The sequence below is a fragment of the Tachysurus fulvidraco genome, chromosome 11, assembly GCF_022655615.1.
Source record: "Tachysurus fulvidraco isolate hzauxx_2018 chromosome 11, HZAU_PFXX_2.0, whole genome shotgun sequence".
In the NCBI taxonomy this organism is placed as follows: domain Eukaryota; kingdom Metazoa; phylum Chordata; class Actinopteri; order Siluriformes; family Bagridae; genus Tachysurus; species Tachysurus fulvidraco.
This window is the reverse complement of record NC_062528.1, coordinates 7,188,749-7,212,948: the sequence shown is the minus strand read 5'-3', so window position 1 is coordinate 7,212,948 and position 24,200 is coordinate 7,188,749. Positions and strand designations below refer to the sequence as shown.

The 24,200-nt window shown below is 38.2% G+C and overlaps 1 protein-coding gene across 3 annotated transcripts in view; it reads left to right on the top strand.

Moving 5' to 3' along the window:
• cadm1b (cell adhesion molecule 1b) overlaps nucleotides 1-24,200 on the top strand; it is a 198,031-nt gene that overhangs the window by 104,452 nt on the left and 69,379 nt on the right. For 2 of the 3 annotated variants that reach the window (XM_047820925.1, XM_027174069.2), the window contains exons 2-3: nucleotides 10,920-10,940; nucleotides 21,524-21,670. In XM_047820925.1, coding sequence (XP_047676881.1) covers nucleotides 10,920-10,940; nucleotides 21,524-21,670 — 168 coding nt within the window. The remainder of the gene's footprint in view (nucleotides 1-10,919; nucleotides 10,941-21,523; nucleotides 21,671-24,200) is intronic. The other variant, XM_027174068.2, reaches the window with a different exon arrangement.

Here is a 24,200-nt window from a genome sequence, read left to right as displayed (position 1 = left end):
CTGGGTAGAAATAATGATGCTAGACAAACTGGGGTGCTTTAAAGCAGTGTGGCATTTTAGTGTGAACATCTGTATGGACAGGTGTAAGGTGGCATTTAGGGCAGGTTAAAGCCAAAAAGAGATAAACTGCACCCTTCTTCCTCTATGTAAGCAAAGCTGCTGGTGTTGAGTGCATGAAGCGTCCAACATTTCTCACATGATTTTTTTCTCCTGGATAAAGAACCTCATCCGGTTACTAAGTGCACTTGAAGGAATTTTCAGTTTGAACATCCTACTCACTATTTATACTACACACACCTTCACACAGAATAACGTACATGTAAGCGATTTGTGACGCATCCGAATAGAACACATACTATTCATAATTATGTTATATTTGCACCTTTCTAGATCACACGGACATTTCAGGGAAGCAGAAACCTCCTGCTGGTGTGATGTGGGAGTTTTTCTGTTTGTGGTTTTTTTTTTTTGATGCCCTGTAATGTGTCCTTAAAAAAAATAATAATAATAATGCGCTTGCTATTCATACTGTATCTGTATTTGTATTTGTTTAGATCACATTATCCATTCAATCCATATACTGTATTCATATCTTTTGTATATTTACTTACATAACTTTTTTTGTATAAAATGTATCAGTAATGGCTGTCTCGCAGAAGCCTTATGCTGCTTTCATGGCTGTTATCCTTTCAGTAATACTCTGGTTGTACTTATATAGCATACACACACACACACACACACATACACACACACACACACACACACACTGCATCACAAATCAGACAAAGCTAAAGGCTTTGAGACCCAAAGGCAAATATTGCACATAACCATCAAGAGCATATTAGATGTAAGTTAATAAGACAGAACATTAATTAATTCAATATTTCTGTCCCAACGCTTTCCATGCGTCCAAATCAGCCTGGAAAAATGGCTCTTTTAGTGCCACCGTTATTGCTAAGCCATACTTCTCAGTCACTCGCAGGGATGTGGGGCCAGATGGAGGTTAAATAGGAGCTGCTGTGCACCAGGCTTCTTGCCAGTCAAATGTGATTGCTATGAGGTGCAAATTAACAACAAATTAAACAGGTAATTAAACAGTCAATCAATATGACATATTCGACTGTGGAGCCAGGTACAGCGGCACCGGCGGTGACATCGTGTGAAAAACGGACCATATGATAATCGTACAAGCCCATTTTAAATCACAGTATATGCTTTTTTTAAAGCTGGGTATTAATATATGACAGTCCGCAACGTCACTGCCAGCCTTCAGTAGTTTATCTGAACAGTGTACATGATTGACCTTTAAGAAGTCTTTTGTTAAAAGCCTTCTATCACATAGTTTTTGTGGTATTTGTTCTTGCAGTATCTTTTATTCTGGTGTAGCATAAAACAAATAATAATATAGGAACTCAGATATCTGTGTCATGTACTGTTATACGAGATTTCATACTCCTGAACAATGTAGAGACAAGAAAATTTGTACACCAATGTGTAGGAAAAAAGGTTTATAGGTGTCTTTACTTAGCTACAAAGAACCCTTATTTGGTTTTATCAGTCTTATATGACGTATAGTGGTAACAAAGAACTGTAGTCTAGCGCACAAAAAGGTACACATACTGTACAAACACAGTCTTAAAAATAAAGGTTCTTAAATGGTTCTTTGTCAGGGTTCTCTGGAGAAACTTTAACATCCATTATGAGTTTGCATTGCACAAACGCTTATGTTTAATGGAAAAGGGTTATATAAAGTATATAAAATCTTTAAGAAAAAAGGGGTTGAAGACAGTGACTCTGTGTCAGTGGTGCCAGCTATCATTTAAATCATTTAATATGCTCATTCTATAACATTATGCTTTCTATAATAACATCTGATGTAGAGGCACTTGTATGGTATGACATAATAATAATAATAATAATAATAATAATAATAATAATAATAATAATAATAATAATAATAATAATAATAAACAATAATATTTAATAGGCTAATAATAAACTGCTTAAAAAAGGGGGGGTTTATGAAAATTGAGAAGAATATATATATATTATTGGATTATTGGATATATATATATATATTATTGGATTATTATTATTATTATTATTATTATTGTTGTTATTATTATTATTATTATTATTATTATTATACTATATATATATATCTCTTCATGACAGAGGACTTTGTGCGTTATGCTTTCCATTTTTTTCGGTGACTAGGCAGGTTGAGGTTCATTATTAACCTCGTTGACTGTTTATAGCTGTTTTAATGTAAGTGATGACTATCAGGTAATGAGATCCAGAACATGAGGCAGAATCAATGTTAAACAGCAGGCATAGGTCAGGCAAATAAAAAAAAATCCCAGAAAACACAAACGCCTGAGTCAAGAAACATTAAAAAATGTAATAATAATAATAATAATAATAATAATAATAATAATAATAATAATAATAATAATAATAATGAAATACAAGGGCTGGTCATATCAGATGCACAAAATGAACTGAGCAAAACTACTACACACGCGTTCAGTGAGTGAGTGTCAATTAAATGAAGTTGTATGAGGTCGAGAACAGGTGCTTGTGATCAGAGGAACAGGTTAATAGTGGTGTATTCTACAGTGTGTAGTCAGTAGCAGTCATGTTTGTAAGCCGTGGTATGTTCTAGGAATTAGAGTGCATTGACTGCATGGGCCTGACAGTAATAGTAACTATCTTGTCTCATGGATGTTCCACATGATAAAATTTAAAACTATAAAAAGTTAATGGTTCAGTGTGCCAACCATTAACTAATCAAAAAATTTGTACCATTGACAAATGGCTGTGGTGTTAGAGGAGTGAAACACTGAGATGTATTGTTATAGGAATATAATTAACTACAGGGAAGTAATGGCACTCTGCTTTGTTTCTCTTTGCATCACACCACTCAGGCATTGATTATTTTGTTTATCCATCCATTCATTTTCTGTAACACTTATCCTGCACAGGGTCAAAGAAAGCCTGAGGTCTATTCCAGGGGACTTGGGGAACAAGGCGGGAGCTTCTAAACCATTGCAGAGCAAAATCACACACTCACACACACACACACACACACACACACACACACACACACACACACACACACACACACACACACACACACACACACACACACACACACACACACAAAGGACAATTTAGAGATGCCAACCAAGCTACCATGTATCTTTGTACTGGAGGCAGAAACCGGAGTTCCCAAAGGAAAGCCCATAGCCCAGGATGAAATTACCATGCACACAGGGCTGATTTTGAACCCAACCCCAGAGGTATGAGGCAAAAGTACTCACATCTACTAAGCCGCCATTCCCCAATGACTATTTACAGTATAGTTTTATAGATCCACAAAATATAACGTAACTCTTAAAACTATGACGTCTCGTTCATTCACAAAGTAAATATTGTAAACTTGGACACAATCGCTTTTTTGTGTATTGCTGTGGTTTAAGAGGAATAAAGTACTTTGAGATGTGACGATCATTTTTAATTAAAATACGCTAAAATCTTACGTTGTCTGTTTACATGTATGCTATGTACAGTAGGTTTAATAATAAGCAGCTATTAGTGTGTACAATGAAAGAACGCTAGTTGAATTTTTCTCATTTAAAGGCGTCTATTGGTTCCACATTACCATTAACACGATTAGTTCTCGTACATGTAACATGATTTGATCAGGTATTTTCAAAACCCTGAATAAAATTAAGCAAGAGGTTCACACCTGAGCTGGGACTCAAATCCGCGACGCTGGCGGTTTGTACCAGACACATTACCGCTGCACTATTATACCATGTAGAAGCTAATGACCTAAATTTAATACTATAGTTATACTCTAGTTCCCATTGGAGCCAACATCCTTATGAGATTTCACAGCACAATTGGTTTACTTTAATACTATGTGCGCTCACGCTACGTCGTTCAATCTAGTAGGTCTTATTAAGAAACTTGTTTAAATTAAATTTATTATAAGTATGTCAACTATTTGAAATGTAATATATTTTATTAAAGCTGGCTGACCACATTTTTTTTTCAGTGTATATTAAATGCCTGAAAAACATCTTAACTGTGCCGTGATGGTGAATTTTTTGTGCTTTTTTGAACAGCATTGATTTTAGCTGTAGTAGGCCTTGTGACTGACATTTTCAGGTGATGATTGTACAGTTTGTTCTAGTATAACACCCTTACAAGGTTTATTAAAGGCTGTTTATGCTTTTGTCAGTTGGAAAAGGGCAGTTCACGGTGCTGTAATCTCCCACCGCGCTCTTTAAACTCACCAAGTTCACACTGCAAAAATGCCAAATGATTAACCGTCGCTCATCTTTTTATTAGAGAATTAAGTAGCCTGTAATACATCACTTGCAGCTGATGCAGTCATGCAATATATTCATAACTCACAATGATTTATAATTCACACAGGAGCCACTGTACAAACATTTAATATTTATCTACGTCCAGAATAACGCGTGCGCCCAAAACGTACCGAGAGCCTGCGTTTGTATTTAGGAAGAAAAATGTCATTGCGTTTATGAATGAAAGCTTTTTTATTTGCTCAGCGTGCTCTTTAAACAGTTTGTCATTGAATCAGGGATTTCAGATCCCACCGCGACTGCAATGTGTTCTTTTTTCTTATAATGATTCGTCTTTAGAGGCGCTGTTTCTTTTTTCTTTTTCTTTCACAACTCCTTTCATGATAGGCATTTAAAGCACTATTTTAAGAGCATGCATTGAAATCCTTCAATGGGAATAGCAACCAAATGCAAGTGGGGTTCAGATTCTTCACCCCTTTTCTTCCTTCAGCATGGCAGCCCAAGAGGAATCGAGGGTTCTTCAGAGGCCCTGCTGTGCTCTGAGGTTCTTTGTGGGTTATAAATGTGTACTGTACATTGAATAAGAAATACAATCAGCCAACAAGAAAAAAGAAAAAAAAAGAGCACTTTAACCGAGCATGCTGTATTACTTGTATGAATGCTAAATGGACCATTGTGTCATTGCATCCATTATCATTTGTTCCCCCCACGTTTATTGTTTATATGTTTAGGCTTTATATGTTTCCATCACCGAACACATTTGCACTCGGCCCTCACACATCCGTGACTGATTTACGGTATGATTTGACCGAGAGTAGGCAAGTAGGAAATTGAAAAAATGGCGGCCGCAGATTGGAAACTCAGCGTTGATTATAAACTGCGAAGCGAAACAAAAAAGGTGCATGTTCTTCTTTTTTTTTTTTTTTTTTTTAAGCCCGTGTGAAAAACGCAGCAGGTGTTCCTGACAGGTGTCTGATTGCGGCTCCCTGGTAGACATTAAAATAGCAAACAAATTGAGGCAGCGTTTGTGCGAGAGCTCGTGAATGGAATTGCGGTTCACAGATGCTGTTATATGATCGCAAAATGCAGCGCGTGAATAGCGCAGATGCTGTGCAGAGACCGATAGCAGCACACACAGCTCCTAGTTTGTCCCAGAAACCCTTGCAAGCCTCAAGCGTATTGTCTGAATGATTTTCCATAGAGGTGGAATAAGGTTAATGCCTCATTTAGTAGTAATGCTTATGCTCATTAACCATTGCTTTTAAACGAGCTTATTAGTCCTGAAGTAGATAAATAAGCAGATTACTATAAAATGTAGAAGTGTTTTTTTTTGTTTTTGTTTTTTTTTATTAAACAATATCAGCAGTATCTGTAATCGTTGGTCGTAAAATTCGGTTTATCAGGCCAGAGCAGGATGATGGATAAGATCACAGACAGCACTGAGTGCAACTTCAGCATCCTGAGTGCCATTGACCCTGCTGAGAGGATGACATATCCTGTCAGCGCTCTTCATCCTGATGTCCTCATTATCTTCCTCTTCCTTCTCCTGTCCCGCTGATGTGCTTCCTGAGACAGGAAACTGAGCCTTCTGATTCTGAATGTGAGTGAGAAATGTGCTATCACTCTTTTCTTGAGCATGTATCATTATGCATTATGGACAGAAGAGGAAAACACTTTTGATCAAACTCTTCTTGATCTTATCACTTTAGGGGTTTTGTACTATACCTAAAAATAATTAAGCAATATTGCATGAATAATTTTGAAGATATACTAAATACTGGCACGGGCATGCAGGTGTGTGCTGTCACCAGTGTTGTATAAAGTACTAGAAAGCAATACTTGAGTAAAAGTATCTTACTAGAAAAAGACTTTGGTAGAAGTGAAAGTTACCTTTTAGAATATTACTCAAGTAAAAGTCTTAAAGTATCTGATATTTACTGTACTTATATATCAAAAGTAATTTTCTGATATTTAATGTACTTAAGTATTTGAAGTAAAAGTAAAATTTCAGTGATTTTCTGTAGGCATAAGAGCAGGGGCGGTTCTAGGATTTCATCTTTAGGGGTTTTAGCCCTCAGTGAGAATTTAAAACAAGAAGAGTTTTATATTAATTATATGACTACATAGTAAGCCAAAAGTTGTGGTGTTATTAAATGGCAAAAGTGGACACCAAAATGTTATGCATGATGTAATGATGCCAGTCTTGAATCAAATCAGTTCATGTATTTGTGCATTCTCTACAAACAGTTTGTCCTATCAATGCAGTCATTAATAAACAAATGTTCACAAGACAAAGTCCAAATCAATAAATGTTATTTTTATTTAGTATTCAATGGATTGTTTACATTAATATTTTGTTTGTGCTACAACTCTGGTAATAAGAATAGTGACATTTCACTGCTTTTGGTTGCCGTCTTTGCGGTTTTCCGCCGATTAACGTTATAGATAAACGCCCCCAGCTCCGACTGCGCGTGCACGCTGCGTGTGCCTGTGCTTCTCCGTAGAGCGTGCGGAGCTGCGTAATACAATGTAGGAGCAGTGATTGGCCAAACCTCCCTTATTGCAGTCGCACACATTTCTTCTGATTTTATTTTGTAGTAACGAATAACAAAGATGCTTAGTGGAAATATAACGGAGTAAAAGTATACATTTTATCTAGGAAATGTAGTGGAGTAAAAGTGAAAGTTGACATAAATTTAAATAGCGAAGTAAAGTACAGATGCGTGACATTTCTACTTAAGTACAGTAACGAAGTATTTGCACTCCGTTACATTACAACACTGTCTGTCGCTATTCCCAACTATGCTAATATTCAATATTACTGCAAGAGCAATGTTGCTTTTACTGAAAACTACAGTATTGGATATATCTTATTTACTTTATGGGATTTGGGACACACCCTTCGTCTCTTTATTGAGGGGAAACAAAGAATGATTTATTGTTAGTAAGAAACTGCAAATTTCATGAAACATTTCTGTCCTGAAGACTGGAACTTTGGCTTCTTCCATAAATGTTGGCTAAATGTCTATTTCCAGTGAGCGTCACCATGTCAGTAATTCCATCATTTGTAAAAATTCTGTTTACTTTTAGGCTGAAAATGGTTTATACTGCACACATGACCTGCATAAGTGCATGCACAGCCAAAAGCAACAGAACCGTACACGGTATTGGTCACATCCTCACCTGCATACTTTATGTACACTAATTTCTTCACAGCAAACTTGCATAGAATGGCAAGCTCCGTTAAAGCTTTGGAGGTTGGGTATCATATGATACAGCACCCTTGGAGCAGGAGGGTTAAGGGGCTTGGTAGTGCTGGGGCTTGAACCACGACCTTCCCAGAGCCTTGACCACTTTAGCCACCACTATCCCATAAATGTGTAAAATATGTACTCTAAACAACAATAGGAATTGTGGGTCAACAATCTAAAGTGTACGTATGTGTGGTTCAAAGCAAGTATAATCCAGGCTTTAGGTCATATACAACATACTGTGTAGGATATGTCATCCTGTATGTTACTATATAAACAATAACATATTAGAAGAGTGCATTAATATAAACAAATAAATCTCAAGTTATAGACTACACAACACATTCTGACCAATCAAATTTGAGAACAAGCCCTGTGATAAAATCCATGCATTTTTAGTCATAATTAAACTTGAACTCAGTTTCATCCCTGAGTTTTTAGATCCTGCAATTGGTCACCTCTAGATAACGACTGCCTTTTATTCTTACTTGCTTTTAGCACTGACCTTATCCTTAACTTGTGAAATCTGCTTACCACTGCCTTTACATGCTTCATGTCGGAACGATTCTACTTCCCACTTCCGAAGCGGTAATTCCGAGTGCGTCATCTTCACGTGCTTTGTCTTCACGTTCGTATCTGTTTCTTTTTCTATTTATTTTGGCACCATAAGACATATTACTCAGTTAGCCTAGCTTGCCGTCAATAATAAAAGTTTAGTCTAATACACTATTTTCACAGTGTAAAAAGGTAAAACATTCATAGAATTGATAAAAATTTATATGGAAAAATTGCACGACTTCCTATGGAGAAACTTGCATTTCCGATCCTTCTGATAGCAAAAGAAGGTATCATATAAGGATCGTTAGACTGAAAACCCAAAAACAATGGCAGATTATGGCCTGGTGCTACAAGCAGCTCTGTTATAATATGTGTGACATCTTTAGCAGTAGGTTGATGATCTTCTAAAGATAACTGCTCACATGCTACTGAGAACTGAGAAATACTGAGGCTTGTATCTTTTTTTTTTTCTTTATTTAGGTATCATTTACAAGTGTCTATTTAGAGTATTTAAGACAACACTGTGATAACTACTTGAAGTCCCTTTAGTGCTTCTTGCATGTTAAAAATCAGATTAAATGCCCATGGAAAAAAAAAAGCACTGAGAGCCGTTAGAGTAACACTAATAATCACGTTTACATTTTCGTGTGGATTTAAAACTAAAATTATGGACTTCTTGCTGTAAATAGAGAACTCGCTGCTCTAAGTTCTCCAAGTGTTCTCCAACAATGCAGTGAATTTTCATGCAAAATGTGCAATATTAGTGAGATACTGTTCAGGTTCTCCAGTTTCTTCCAAAAAAACATGGATTAATTACATTCGGTTGTTTTTATGTGCGAATGTAAGACTTTGAATTTATAAAGTATCCCAGCCTTCCTGTTCAGTTTTACCTGCACAGACTCAATGTATCAATGAATGAAGTAACCTTTAACCCTATAACCATTTTCTCTCCCTAACTGCTATTATTTTCATAGAAACTTTTTTCCATCCCAGTTTCTTCCCGGGACACACTTCTCGTGACAACCACACACTCCCAATGCACCCCCCACCCCCACCCCCCACCCTATGCATCGACGCACGCGATTGGCTAGCTTCACTCTTAAACTAAAAGGCAGCAAAGACTAACTTATCCTTCCTGCTCGGATGACAGCATTGTCAATCACTGCTGTGAAATAATCCTTCGCCTGCGTAGGATTCATCCCCTCCTGTGAAGAGTAGATAACAGCGCACCTCCATCCACCTGAATGGCATCAAACGCTAAATCAGTCTATCGCAGCCATGTCAGAAGACTGACAGCAGTCTAATCACCATCCCGCTGCCGTGTCATAACGAGCGCTAGCTTTATTGACCGAGGCATGTATGGTGTCGGCGCTGAGTATGTAGGGGTTACGTTTTTTTTTTCTAGGGAAGGAGTCATTAGCTGCTAGTTCAAGCATGAACCATGGTAATGACTCTCTCTAATGAAAGAATGTCTCCTGCAGTATCGCAGTATTCAACTTTGTACTTTGACGTAATCAGTATTTATGTAGCATTTTTTGCATACAGATGTGTGACATGTGGAATTTCACCAGTGTTTTGTTTGTTCTGTCATTTATGTGTTGCTGAATTTTGTGTAGATCGTATGAGGAGAGACAGAAATTTTGCAAGAATAATGTTGATCTGTTTTTAAGATTATTATTTAAATTTTTAGATCAATTGCAATTTTACATCATTTCTTTTGTCGTGTAATTTTTCCACACATTACACAACCACTACATTACACTCTATACACATTACATGTATCCACCCGCTCTGCAGAAACACTATACAGGGCTGTCAAGTGTCACGCATTGAAAGTGACAGTCACGCATTTTGGTCTTTTATCACGCTCTCCCGCCACACATCGTATTTCTCACGCAGAAAAACTTTTTGAATCGCCCAAAATGTATCAGTCCGCACCGCTGTCTCTATGGAACCGGGCAGGAATCAAGCGCGTCTGACCTGAAGTTCTTAGGCGAGCCTGACACTTATTAGCCAATCAAAAAAAGAGGCTACACAAAAGCCAATCAGAAAATAGCACTGTCTGGGTAAGATTGAAAGCAACAACCAAAAAACCCCAAAAAAACATTAATTAGAGAGGGTATTTTCGATGGTCGGTTTGAACAAAACCTCAACACGAAACAGCTTGTCTCTGGACGGGACATTGTCCTCAATCATGACCCTAAAATGGCTGGGTTTGAGCCGAACTGTTTTAAATGGGAGCAACATTACAAATGATAAAGGAGTCCAAAAAGGCAACAAACACTTACAATAAACAACACCAATCATAATCTCTCTCGCTCTCTCCCTCTCTTACTCTCACACACACACACACACAAATTAATAAATGGAAATTAATCAAATACAACAACTCCCCCATTATTTGTAATTTTTTGGGGTGGGGGTGGAGATATCACGCTTGCCTGTCTTCAAAACTTGAGAGCCCTGACTATACAGTATGTCTCTGCCCACTCTGCAAAACACTCTATATGTCTCTGCACACTCTACACACTCTGTATGTCTCCGCCCACTGTCCACAAAACGTGATATATCTCCGCTCACTGCCTGTTAAGTGCTTGTTCATGAACATCTAAAATTTGAAGTCGATTTCACAGGTGAAATAGTAAAAAGTGTTGATTCTGAAATGCAACGACGAGTTCAGATTATTATGATATGTGATTATTATGTGAGAAAAAAAAATTCCAATCTAAGTTTTAACATGTCTGTCATATCTTCTGTCCCTGTGCTTCCTCAGGAGCTACCCAGATAATAACAGGTATAATTTATTTACTTCTCTATGTTTGTACAGTGCATTGTTAGCTCTTCTAGTTGCATGTCCTCCAACCAATAACATTAAATTCCATCCACATGCCTGCTGTTTCTGACATGAATGACTCGAATGCTTTCGCAAACCAAAATGTATTTCAGCTCTATTCTGTAACCTTCTCTTTCACAGGAGTTTGTAAGAGTCACAGGTTAAAAGGTTTAAGAACAAGTTTTCTTGAAGGCCAGTGGGGGAAAGTAGCTCAGAATTTCACAGGGAGCTGAGAAATACATCCCAGTGCAAAATAACCAAGGCCAACGAAACCGGAAACAAAGAAATTTTTTCGTATGAGTCGACCCAGAAACCTTATGGGAAAATGCATTTCTACTAGAGATAAATGGAAGCATTCACTTTAGCATTCATGTCAATGGACAGATAATAATTCAGGCATAAATAAAATATGTATAAAGCATTTCCTTCACAATAACCATGGCATCAATGTGAAAGATTACAGCGTCCTCCCACACATGCCCAAAGTGCACCCTGTACCTCACTATCCAGTTCAGTTGAAAGAAAATCTTGGCACGAGTATTAGTGTATTCAAGGACCACACATCAATAGGACAATTTAAGCAATTCAAATTAATTTTAGGTACTGCAGCAACAAATAGTAGAGAATGAAACTCATTTAAATCCTGATCAGTTTTGTGGCTATGGCTTTCACTGGAAAGATCAGGATCTGGTCTTTATAAAACACATTACAGAGCTGAATGGATTGACATCTTAGTGCTTTTTAGATATTATATGGTTTAAAACGTGAAGGACAAACTCAGCTTCTTTGTGCTCCTTCATGGAGGGAAATATTCACACAACATTCCATCTATAACTACAGCATTCTCTCTCAGCTTTCTGTCTATAACTACAGCATTCTCACTCAGCTTTCTGTCTATAACTACAGCATTCTCTCTCAGCTTTCTGTCTATAACTACAGCATTCTCACTCAGCTTTCTGTCTATAACTACAGCATTCTCTCTCAGCTTTCTGTCTGTAACTACAGCATTCTCACTCAGCTTTCTGTCTATAACTACAGCATTCTCTCTCAGCTTTCTGTCTATAACTACAGCATTCTCACTCAGCTTTCTGTCTATAACTACAGCATTCTCACTCAGCTTTCTGTCTATAACTACAGCATTCTCACTCAGCTTTGTCTATAACTACAGCATTCTCACTCAGCTTTCTGTCTATAACTACAGCATTCTCACTCAGCTTACTGTCTATAACTACAGCATTCTCACTCAGCTTTCTGTCTATAACTACAGCATTCTCACTCAGCTTTGTCTATAACTACAGCATTCTCACTCACCTTTGTCTGTATCTACAGCATTCTCACTCAGCTTTGTCTATAACTACAGCATTCTCACTCACCTTTGTCTGTAACTACAGCATTCTCACTCAGCTCTCTGTCTATAACTACAGCATTCTCACTCAGCTTTCTGTCTATAACTACAGCATTCTCTCTCAGCTTTCTGTCTATAACTACAGCATTCTCACTCAGCTTTCTGTCTATAACTACAGCATTCTCACTCACCTTTGTCTATAACTACAGCATTCTCTCTCAGCTTTCTGTCTGTAACTACAGCATTCTCACTCAGCTCTCTGTCTATAACTACAGCATTCTCACTCAGCTTTCTGTCTATAACTACAGCATTCTCACTCACCTTTGTCTATATCTACAGCATTCTCACTCAGCTTTCTGTCTATAACTACAGCATTCTCACTCAGCTTTCTGTCTATAACTACAGCATTCTCACTCAGCTTTGTCTATAACTACAGCATTCTCACTCAGCTCTCTTTCTATAACTACAGCATTCTCACTCACCTTTGTCTATATCTACAGCATTCTCACTCAGCTTTCTGTCTATAACTACAGCATTCTCACTCAGCTTTCTGTCTATAACTACAGCATTCTCACTCAGCTTTCTGTCTATAACTACAGCATTCTCACTCAGCTTTGTCTATAACTACAGCATTCTCACTCAGCTCTCTGTCTATAACTACAGCATTCTCACTCACCTTTGTCTATATCTACAGCATTCTCTCTCAGCTTTCTGTCTATAACTACAGCATTCTCACTCAGCTTTCTGTCTATAACTACAGCATTCTCACTCAGCTTTCTGTCTATAACTACAGCATTCTCACTCACCTTTGTCTATATCTACAGCATTCTCACTCAGCTTTCTGTCTATAACTACAGCATTCTCACTCAGCTTTCTGTCTATAACTACAGCATTCTCACTCACCTTTGTCTATAACTACAGCATTCTCACTCAGCTTTGTCTATAACTACATCATTCTCACTCAGCTCTCTGTCTATAACTACAGCATTCTCACTCACCTTTGTCTATATCTACAGCATTCTCTCTCAGCTTTCTGTCTATAACTACAGCATTCTCACTCAGCTTTCTGTCTATAACTACAGCATTCTCACTCAGCTTTCTGTCTATAACTACAGCATTCTCACTCACCTTTGTCTATATCTACAGCATTCTCACTCAGCTTTCTGTCTATAACTACAGCATTCTCACTCAGCTTTCTGTCTATAACTACAGCATTCTCACTCACCTTTGTCTATATCTACAGCATTCTCACTCAGCTTTCTGTCTATATCTACAGCATTCTCACTCAGCTTTCTGTCTATAACTACAGCATTCTCACTCAGCTTTCTGTCTATAACTACAGCATTCTCACTCAGCTCTCTGTCTATAACTACAGCATTCTCAATCAGCTCTCTGTCTATAACTACAGCATTCTCACTCACCTTTGTCTATAACTACAGCATTCTCACTCAGCTTTGTCTATAACTACATCATTCTCACTCAGCTCTCTGTCTATAACTACAGCATTCTCACTCACCTTTGTCTATATCTACAGCATTCTCTCTCAGCTTTCTGTCTATAACTACAGCATTCTCACTCAGCTTTCTGTCTATAACTACAGCATTCTCACTCAGCTCTCTGTCTATAACTACAGCATTCTCTCTCAGCTTTCTGTCTATAACTACAGCATTCTCACTCAGCTTTGTCTATAACTACAGCATTCTCACTCAGCTCTCTGTCTATAACTACAGCATTCTCACTCACCTTTGTCTATATCTACAGCATTCTCACTCAGCTTTCTGTCTATAACTACAGCATTCTCACTCAGCTTTCTGTCTATAACTACAGCATTCTCACTCACCTTTGTCTATATCTACAGCATTCTCACTCAGCTTTCTGTCTATAACTACAGCATTCTCACTCAGCTTTCTGTCTATAACTACAGCATTCTCACTCACCTTTGTCTATATCTACAGCATTCTCACTCAGCTTTCTGTCTATATCTACAGCATTCTCACTCAGCTTTCTGTCTATAACTACAGCATTCTCACTCAGCTTTCTGTCTATAACTACAGCATTCTCACTCAGCTCTCTGTCTATAACTACAGCATTCTCACTCAGCTCTCTGTCTATAACTACAGCATTCTCACTCACCTTTGTCTATATCTACAGCATTCTCACTCAGCTTTCTGTCTATAACTACAGCATTCTCTCTCAGCTTTCTGTCTATATCTACAGCATTCTCACTCAGCTTTCTGTCTATAACTACAGCATTCTCTCTCAGCTTTCTGTCTATAACTACAGCATTCTCTCTCAGCTTTCTGTCTATAACTACAGCATTCTCACTCACCTTTGTCTATAACTACAGCATTCTCTCTCAGCTTTCTGTCTGTAACTACAGCATTCTCACTCAGCTTTCTGTCTATAACTACAGCATTCTCACTCAGCTTTCTGTCTATAACTACAGCATTCTCTCTCAGCTTTCTGTCTATAACTACAGCATTCTCTCTCAGCTTTCTGTCTATAACTACAGCATTCTCACTCAGCTCTCTGTCTATAACTACAGCATTCTCACTCAGCTTTGTCTATAACTACAGCATTCTCACTCAGCTTTCTGTCTATAACTACAGCATTCTCACTCACCTTTGTCTATATCTACAGCATTCTCACTCAGCTTTCTGTCTATAACTACAGCATTCTCACTCAGCTTTCTGTCTATAACTACAGCATTCTCACTCACCTTTGTCTATAACTACAGCATTCTCACTCAGCTTTGTCTATAACTACAGCATTCTCACTCAGCTTTCTGTCTATAACTACAGCATTCTCACTCAGCTTTCTGTCTATAACTACAGCATTCTCACTCAGCTATCTGTCTATAACTACAGCATTCTCTCTCAGCTTTCTGTCGATAACTACAGCATTCTCTCTCAGCTTTCTGTCGATAACTACAGCATTCTCTCTCAGCTTTGTCTGTATCTACAGCATTCACAATCACCTTTCCTATGGTAATGAAATCCCTACAACCACACTCCAAAATCAAGAAGAAAGCATCTATCTATCTATCTATCTATCTATCTATCTATCTATCTATCTATCTATCTATCTATCTATCTATCTATCTATCTATCTATCTATCTATCTATCCATCCATCTCATACTATACAACTGTCCTGTATAAGAGCACTGGTTTATAATCCGGTGTCTCCCAGACAGAGGATGGGTTCCTTTTGGGTCTTTGGTTCTGCTCAAGGTTTCTTCCTCATATAGTCTCAGACAGTTTTTGCTTGCTACTGTCACCTCTAGCTCACTCATTAGGGATCTAAATCCACATCTGTACTCTTAGGTGCCAATAGCTGTTTTTACACTTGGCTTGAGACTGAATCTAGGGCCCACTGTGAGCATGTTTGGGGAAGCAGCTCATAATCCCAGCCTGGCTTTCTCATTGAAAAATTCCTGGGAAGACACGTGGACCAATTGTGCAGTTCCATATGTGCACACTGGTTTGCAAAATGGTCGGGTGTTTGTTTCATCCATTTATTGCGCCAAATTCGCCAGTCCTTTAACGTTTGTGTAAACTGTGAACACACTGCACATCAAACCTGGAAGTGAGTGGGATATAACAGTAGATTCTTTTCTGCTCACCACTGTTGTAATGAGTGATTATGTGAGATTATATCCTTCTTGGCCATTTTCCTCTGACATCTCTTATCAACAAGACGCTTACACACAGCTTAAACCCACAGAGCTCTCGCTCACTTAATATTTTTTTGTTTTTTTTTGCACCATTCTGTGCAAGCTAAAGAGACAGCTGTGTAGAAAAAAAAAATCCCAGGAGATCAGCAATCTCTGAAATACCAACATCCAAGCTACGATCAAAGTCACACAGATCACACGTTTTTGTCAGTCTGAACATTAACTGAAGCTCTTGACCTGTATCTGTATGATTTTATGGACTGTGCTGCTGCCACATAAGCATCTGATCAGATAACTACATAAACGTGCATGTTACAGTTGTTTATAATAAAGTGAACAGGTGTACTGTATATCTTCATGTAACAGATAAAAAAAGGCCCCTTAAAGACGCATGTCTTTTTTATTTAGTCTTTTCCCTCAGAGAATGTCTGGTAAAGCAGGCACGTTTTTGACAAACCTTTTTAAAGCATGAAGTGTTGACAACACAGCTGATTTGCATCTTGACCACACATTTCATTTATACTTATACATTGGCACGCAGACTGTATTTGAGATACAATGTTATGCCCACAGTATTAACCATACAATTAACATCTTCACTGATCCTGATTGTTTCAGATCAAATGCGGTTTTTATTCTCAGTTGAACATATAAAGGCTTTCGATACTGTGGTTTGTAGTGAGATGGAAACAGAACAGCAGGCTCTCCCTTTGAGGATTGATGAAGGGGTTGGTGTGCCACTACTCCTCCCCCTTCCCTTCCTCAAGCACACATAGCACTACAGCACTCCTCTGACCCGTACCTGATTCTCTTGCTCGTTCATCCATCCGAGGATAAATCCAGGCCAGTGCCTTCTTTTTCAGCAGGACCTGCTAGTCACACTGCACTGAGTTGGTGCTTGACAAGCAAGCCTATTAGAAATAAAGAAGAAATGTTGAAGCAAAGGTTTGCTGTGAACCGACAAGAAAATACATGTTCCAAAAGGAACTCTTCTTCTCTTGAGAAGGACTTATTAATCAACACCTTGTGTGTACTACAGTACATACGTTACTCAGTCCAGGTATTAACCTGCTTCAGCTACACATTATATGACCAAAGGTGGACAACTGTTCATCACCCCCATATGAGGTTAGGTTTAGGGTTTAGGGTTAGGGTTAGCTTTAGGGTTATATAACTGTTGGTACAATATTGAAAACTAATATGTCCAGCATGTTACAGCATGACAGTGCCCCTGTGCACAAAGCAAGCTCCAGTGGTAGTGGCAAGTGGAAGCTCATTGGTGTTGACTGAAAGTTACGAGTTAAAGGTTGCGAGTTAAAATCCCTGGACCACCTAAAAAACAGCACTGAGGGCCCTTAACCCTCAACTGCTCAGATGTATGTTGTTGTTGTCCTTCGTCTGCTCCCTGTTTGGGGTCTCCACAACGGAGTATCTGATCTGCATATTTGATTTGGTCCAGGGTTTACGCCGAATGTCCTTCCTCATGCAACCTTCCCATTTTTATCCAGGCTTGGAACCAGCACTGAGAGTTAACCCCTCAGTGGCTGCGTTGGTTCCCTGCCCAGCAATCAAACCATGAGGTGAGAGCATGGAATCCTTTTTGTAAGTCACTCTGAGTATAAGGTCACATGCCAAATGTTATAAATGTAATTGTAAAACTACTCTACTCTGGTATTATAGGTTAGTACAAATATGTATGTAGTCACTTGAAAATTCTGGATGCTGTACAACTCTGCATGCAGAGAGACATGTTTGCATATTGAACTGTAAGGGTACTGTAATCATGTTGCAATGGAAACACGTACTTGCTCAGAGAAATGATTTCTGGTGGTGCCGGAAAAAATATTTCGACACTTCGTAGGCCGAGAACAAGATGTGCAAGTGAAATTCCACCAATGTTTATGACCATCCAAGGAGCAGGACCATTAAAATATTTTGTGACTAAGCCTCGAGTACTACAACGTTACCGAATAATACACTTTAAGATTGATAGCTAAATAATAAGCCGCATCACCCACACTGTGAAGGCTTGCTCTCTGCAGAAATGGCTCTTAAATGCAGAAATGTTAAAAGATTATCTGAATCCTAAATCACATCTGTCTTTATTTATCTGAATATCATAGCTTACTCATCTTGAGAACAAACGCCTTTGGTGGATTTAATAATGCGGCATTTTTAGAGGAAAACAGAGAAGTAGAGAATTAAAGCGTTTTATTGGATTTGTTCTTGAGAATATTCTTTTTTTTCCCCAATGGACAACTGGCCGAAACATTTTCCTCAGCCGCTGACAGCCTTTCTAGCCAAGCCTGGAGGTTTCATTTATTTATTTATGTTTTCTTTTCTTCCCCCCCCTCCACAGCGCCAATGTGGCAATGTGAAACCCAGAGTCACGGATGTTTAACCTCAGGCACGGTTGCAGTTTGCGGCAGCACGGCATATCTCTTGTGTTTGTGACACCCCGCGCTCTCTGTGCTCGCTAATGCCCATTCATAAAGAAAAGCAATATTATTTCCCACATCCCCACATGCGCAGGACATTATAGCATTGTTTACTTGCTTTACTTCCACTGGCGGAGCGTTACGCTACGTCTAGGCCAGGTCATTTGTGAATCTTGTCCCTGAGGTGAGCTGATTTCTCATTCATTTCTTTATTTATTTACGTACCTGTCAAAGAGAGGAAAACCCGAGACGCTTTCTGTAGTCTTTTCTAAATATCAAAACGGTTTCCTGATGCAAAGTGATCATGCAAATTTGCAATGCTTGTTTACTTTCCAGCTATCATTAAAGGTTGCCTTTCTATTGTGTGGGAGTTTGAGGTATTTAAAAGTGTTTACTAGTCTTTTTTTGCTTTTGGGATGAAAATCTAAACCAAGGTGATGCATGTTATCTAAAAAGGAAAGAAAATCCAGTCTTGAGCATGAGTAAGAGCTGAAATGATCGAGTGTGTTGCCGATTCTAATTAGCAACAGTTGTAAAAAGGTTAGACTTAGTGTGTGGGAGAAGGTGGGTGGTTATGTTTATGCTGGTGTGTGTGTGTGTGTGTGTGTGTGTGTGTGTGTGTGTGTGTGTGTGTGTGTGTGTGTGTGTGTGTGTGTGTAGGCTTACATGGCAAGCAGATATTATGCCATCAAGAGCTTAGTGTTGATTGCCAGCTTCCATCACCATGTGTTTAGATGGAGAGGTCCGATAAAGTTCTGCCTTGAGCGGCAATTACCAGTTCTCTCTTCTTCCTGCTGTGATCTGCAGGCTTGTAACGCAGCTGCTTCACACTCGCCAGTTAAACACACAGCCGTGTAAAATCAATACGTCCACAGCACCGAGTTTTCAACATTCCCTGTGCAATTTCTAGGGTTTCCATTTTTGAAAATCCAACAATGTTCGGCATGCTGGTTTTACAGTGTGTGTGCTTTAATCCCCTGCTCCAACAACATCATTTTTATCCCTTCACCATCTTTGAACGAACATCGGTGTAGTAACATCATATCCTTTGTTTTGTTTTGTTTTGTTTTGTTTTACACAGTGTGTCTTTGTTTAAATATCCAACATTCTAGATATTGCAAGTTTGATGATATACAGTATGTACTTGTATTAAATCTCACTCTTTTGAACATGTCCGTTGGTCTATTCTTTCAACTTTTGCCTTATTTGTCCTGCTATGCTGTCGTCCTATTGGTTGCTTTTTCCAGAAGCTGTATTTTGATCAGTTGTGACGTTCTGACTGATATTCAGTAGCTATTTTAGTCTATAAGAGGGAAACTCCTGCGATTGTAATTCCTGCTGTTTTTCCTTTTTTAAGCAGCAAATTCAACAGTGATTCTTTCAAACATTTCATGCAAGCATAGGAAAGCTCTGATGTCCTTGTTAGAATATCGCATCATTCGCAATGGGGTTCAGTTCAGCTTTACTGTGAAGTAGATTTACATTCTCTGTCAGGAGAGAGCATCTTCTTGTTAAGGGTGATATGCTGTGTTAGAAACTTCATAAAGACTCAAAACTTGAGGTTCTATATAGAAAAAAAATGTTCTTTGAGGATCTGTATTGATCTAGATCCATATTTGGCCAATAAAACCTTTTCCCATAAGAAATGGTTTTATGTAGAACTCTTAGCTAGAAACCTTTATATTAAGCATTTATGTTGAAATTCAGAGACTCTGTCGGATGAAATCAGTGGCATTACTTTTTATCTCAATGTAGCTTAGTGTGAGAAACAGCATGTTTATTATATTTTAGACAAGACGACGGAGGCGGCGGTAGAAATTTACGACACTGACAGAAATTTGTAGACTGCCTTTGTGGTGGTTCATCATGCGTTTGAAGCCCATCAATAAGTCACAAGGCCAAAAGACACACCGTCAAAGAAGCATAGTGTAGTGTATAAAACTAAAAGAAGACCTAGACCAATAACATTCTTTAAAGAAAGCATAACATTTAGACTCGCAGCTATATCTAAAATGAATATATAACATAACTAATACTGTATATTCATAATGTAGAATGTCATTTTTGGGAATGAAATTAATGTTATTCTGTATTAAATAGATAATAAAAATCTGTTTATTATGGCATTGTTCCATTTTCTTTACTAACACAGCCTCACTCATGCACATCACATTTAATATTTGCTCTCATTCTAATCCAAGACATGACTTTAGCAAAGTACTAACATGGTCTAGGACGTTTTAGTCTTTTTACCAGAAGCCAAAAAAAAAATGTAATTTCAACCTTTTGTTTTGTTTGTGTCCATGTTCAGTGGTGAATTTGTTTGTCATATCAGATTCCCCAGTGGTAGTTAATGACTCATATAAAAGTAGACACTCAGGACTTTAAGAATTTGTAGTTTGTTAATGTTTTTACAGTACCTAGCCTACTAGGGGCGATATATTCATAGAGAGGTATCAAAGAACAAAAATGTGTTTTTTTTCATGCAAATTAAACTGATATCAAGCCATATCTGCTCTCTGAGATGCCCCAAGTGTTTGTTCATAAACATCTAACATTTAAAAGTATCTTCATCCACTAAAATTCTGTGAAAGTCATCTTATATCAGACTTGTGGTGATATTTCATTTGTTTATACCAGAGGTGGGAGTAAGTCACACATGTGCAAGTCACAAGTAAGTCTCAAGGCATGAATGTCAAGTTGAGTCTTTTTTAATATTGGTCAAGCAAGTCTCAAATATGCAACTTAAGTCTGACTCGAGTAAAGTCGAGTCCCCCATCTCTGAGTCATTTAACTCAAGTCCGAGTCAAGTCTCAAGTCATGATTGTCATTCTTTTTTTTCCCCCAAGTCTTTTTTTAATATTTGTCAAGCAAGTCTCAAGTCTCAAGTCAAATTTAGTAAGTCTTAAGTCTGACTCGAGTCAAGTCATATGACTCGAGTACCCCATCTCTGGTTTATACTGATCGAAAATGTCTCAAATACTGTAAGTCTCATTTTGAAAGCTTGTGTCCTGGTTAAAAGGGTTAAAAATGCAGGAATATTGTATAAAATGTCTTGATTGTATTCTCTTCCTTTGGCTGTACAGCACAGGGTCAGAACCTGGTGACGGCGAACGTGTCGGTGATCGAGGGTGAAACGGCCACCATCAGCTGCCGGGTGAAAAACAACGACGACTCAGTCATCCAGCTCCTTAACCCCAACAGACAGACCATTTACTTCCGAGATGTCAGACGTAAGAACATCTTCCAGCTCTCATTCACATCCGAGATACAGATCTCTAGAGTAGATGTAGTCACATCTATTTTATTTCATACCTTGTTTTTCTTAAAGCTCTATTTCGAGTCTCTGGAGCGCTCTTCTGTTCTGTTCTGTTCTGTTCTGTTGGATCTGCTCACAGCCTTGCACACACAATTCATCCTCTGCTTTCTCTTTAAGCCGACCCCGGTGTGAACATTTCTTATTATTGCCAAGTGCAGCAAAGCATAGCGTTGTTGACAAGGTCCTTCTAACAACTGACTGACAGTGTGTAATTGTGTTGGCCTGATTAGAGCTCTCCGAACGGACCATTTATATTCCAGCCTTGAGATTGTTTAGCTCTTCATTGATGTACTGCATGCAAAGCATATAATCATGGCTTCTCTGCTTAATAAGGGCCTTGATGAGCTGCTAAGTGACGGTCTGACTGGTAATCAGTGTCTACTTTAGTCCATAAGAGGGAACCTCCTGCAATTGTAATTTCTGCTGTTGGGAAAAATGTATTTTTTTTTTGTTTTTTTTTCTCCTGAGGCGTTTGTGTGAAGGAGCTCTATACGAGCTCAGGCTCTGATTCATATCATGTTGAATTAAATGCGATGATGAAGCAAACGTGGAAAAGTTCAAGAAGGGCAGAAATACTTACAGTACACAAGGCACTGTCACATTAGTATGAGTTTCTGAGGAACCGACTTATAAAATCATGATTCGTTTCTTCTGTACATTGCGACATAAAACGAGGTCACGTCACATTAAGACGAAATCATTTTAGTATGTTACTTGTTATGTTACTCAATTATTATATTGCATTATATATAATAAGCTCACAGTGCTGTCAATGAGCATGGTTCACAGGATAAACTGTTAACGTGAAAGCCGTCATGTGGACCGGGAAGTGCATGGAACCCTGATACTGAACCCCAGACTACCTGGAGGAGGTGATTCTACATGAACTGTGCCGCGATTCCCGCGAACGTCAACACAAGTCAGATTTGTTAAGGAAGTAAAGTGTGATGACATCATTCGTTTCCAAAACAGACGTGTACCATGAGTGACAGGGAACACAAGTCAGATTTGTTAAGGAAGTAAAGTGTGATGACATCATTCGTTTCCAAAACAGACGTGTACCATGAGTGACAGGGAACACAAGTCAGATTTGTTAAGGAAGTAAAGTGTGATGACATCATTCGTTTCCAAAACAGACGTGTACCATGAGTGACGGGGAACTTTGTGGGAAACAGAGGAGTTGAGGAGTCCCAAAAAAATTGGTTTTCATAGAGATTTTTAATTAAAATACACCAAAAATATTGTTTTTATTTTTCTGTTATTAGGAATATAATCTTGCATTTTTAAAAATGTTGCTTCATTCACTGACAAATCATTGTTCAGTTTGACCAGAATTTTTAGTCGAATATGGTTTATCACTCATATGACCAACTCATGTGATCTATTTATTCATTGATTTTATTGTTTATTGACTTTTATTTGATTATTTCACATATTTTTTTTTAAACATGCTATACATTCTTTCCCTTTGTTGTCCCCCCCCCCCCCCACGGTTTCTTTCTCCGAAAAGGAAGAAGAGTACTATTTGTTCTCTGACACAATTTTCTAAAGCTGAGCGGAGCATGAGCTGAGATTTTTATATCATCTTGGATTCCCATTCAGCTCCATGCAACTTCCTTTACATATGAAAGCAGAAGAAAAGAACAGACTGTTAAAAAGGTCAGGCAAAAAAAAAAAAAAAAAAAGGAAAGTTTTGTTTTCATCTAACTCTAATTAACATGTCTTAGTGATACATCGTGTTCTTACTAGCCTTGCTTAAGCGAGTGTACGTCTCGAGCTCTTCTCTTTTTGTTAGTTAATATATTTACAGGAAATATCTACTGTACAGTTGAATTTCCGCACGTTTATATATACGAACTATAGTAGATATCGTTTATAAACAGAAGTTGGATTCATATGTTTGTTTAAATCTTAAATTGATCTCAGATCGAATATAACGACGCTACAAATTAAGGACGTTTGTTTTGCGATGCTGTTTGAGACATTTACGGTAAAATGTAAGAGGTTTCTGGAGCATTGTGGTTCACTCGTGGCCCGTTCTTTTCGCAAATCGTCCTCAATCCCTCTGATGAATTCCCAATTTTAAAATCCTCCATAAATGTTTGATGGGATTCGATTCAGGAGATTTCCTCAGCCATTTCATTGGCTGTGTGCTTTTGGGGTTTTGCAGTCTTGTTCAAACGTCCATCTTTTCCCCAGATTCTGGTTTCTTTATTCGATGGATGAGATGAAATTCTTCTCTGATGTGTCGCGCTACGTCGCTACGTTCTTGTATCGTTCGCAGAAAAACAGCTCCATATCGTGATGCTCTTGTCTCTGTACTTCACTATAAATGTGATGTTTGAGATCATACACACACAACCTTTATTTTTCAAGCATAATAACCTGAACTGTTGCCAGGGAGTTGTGTGTCGTTGTGGTTTGACTGAATGCTTTTAGCTGCA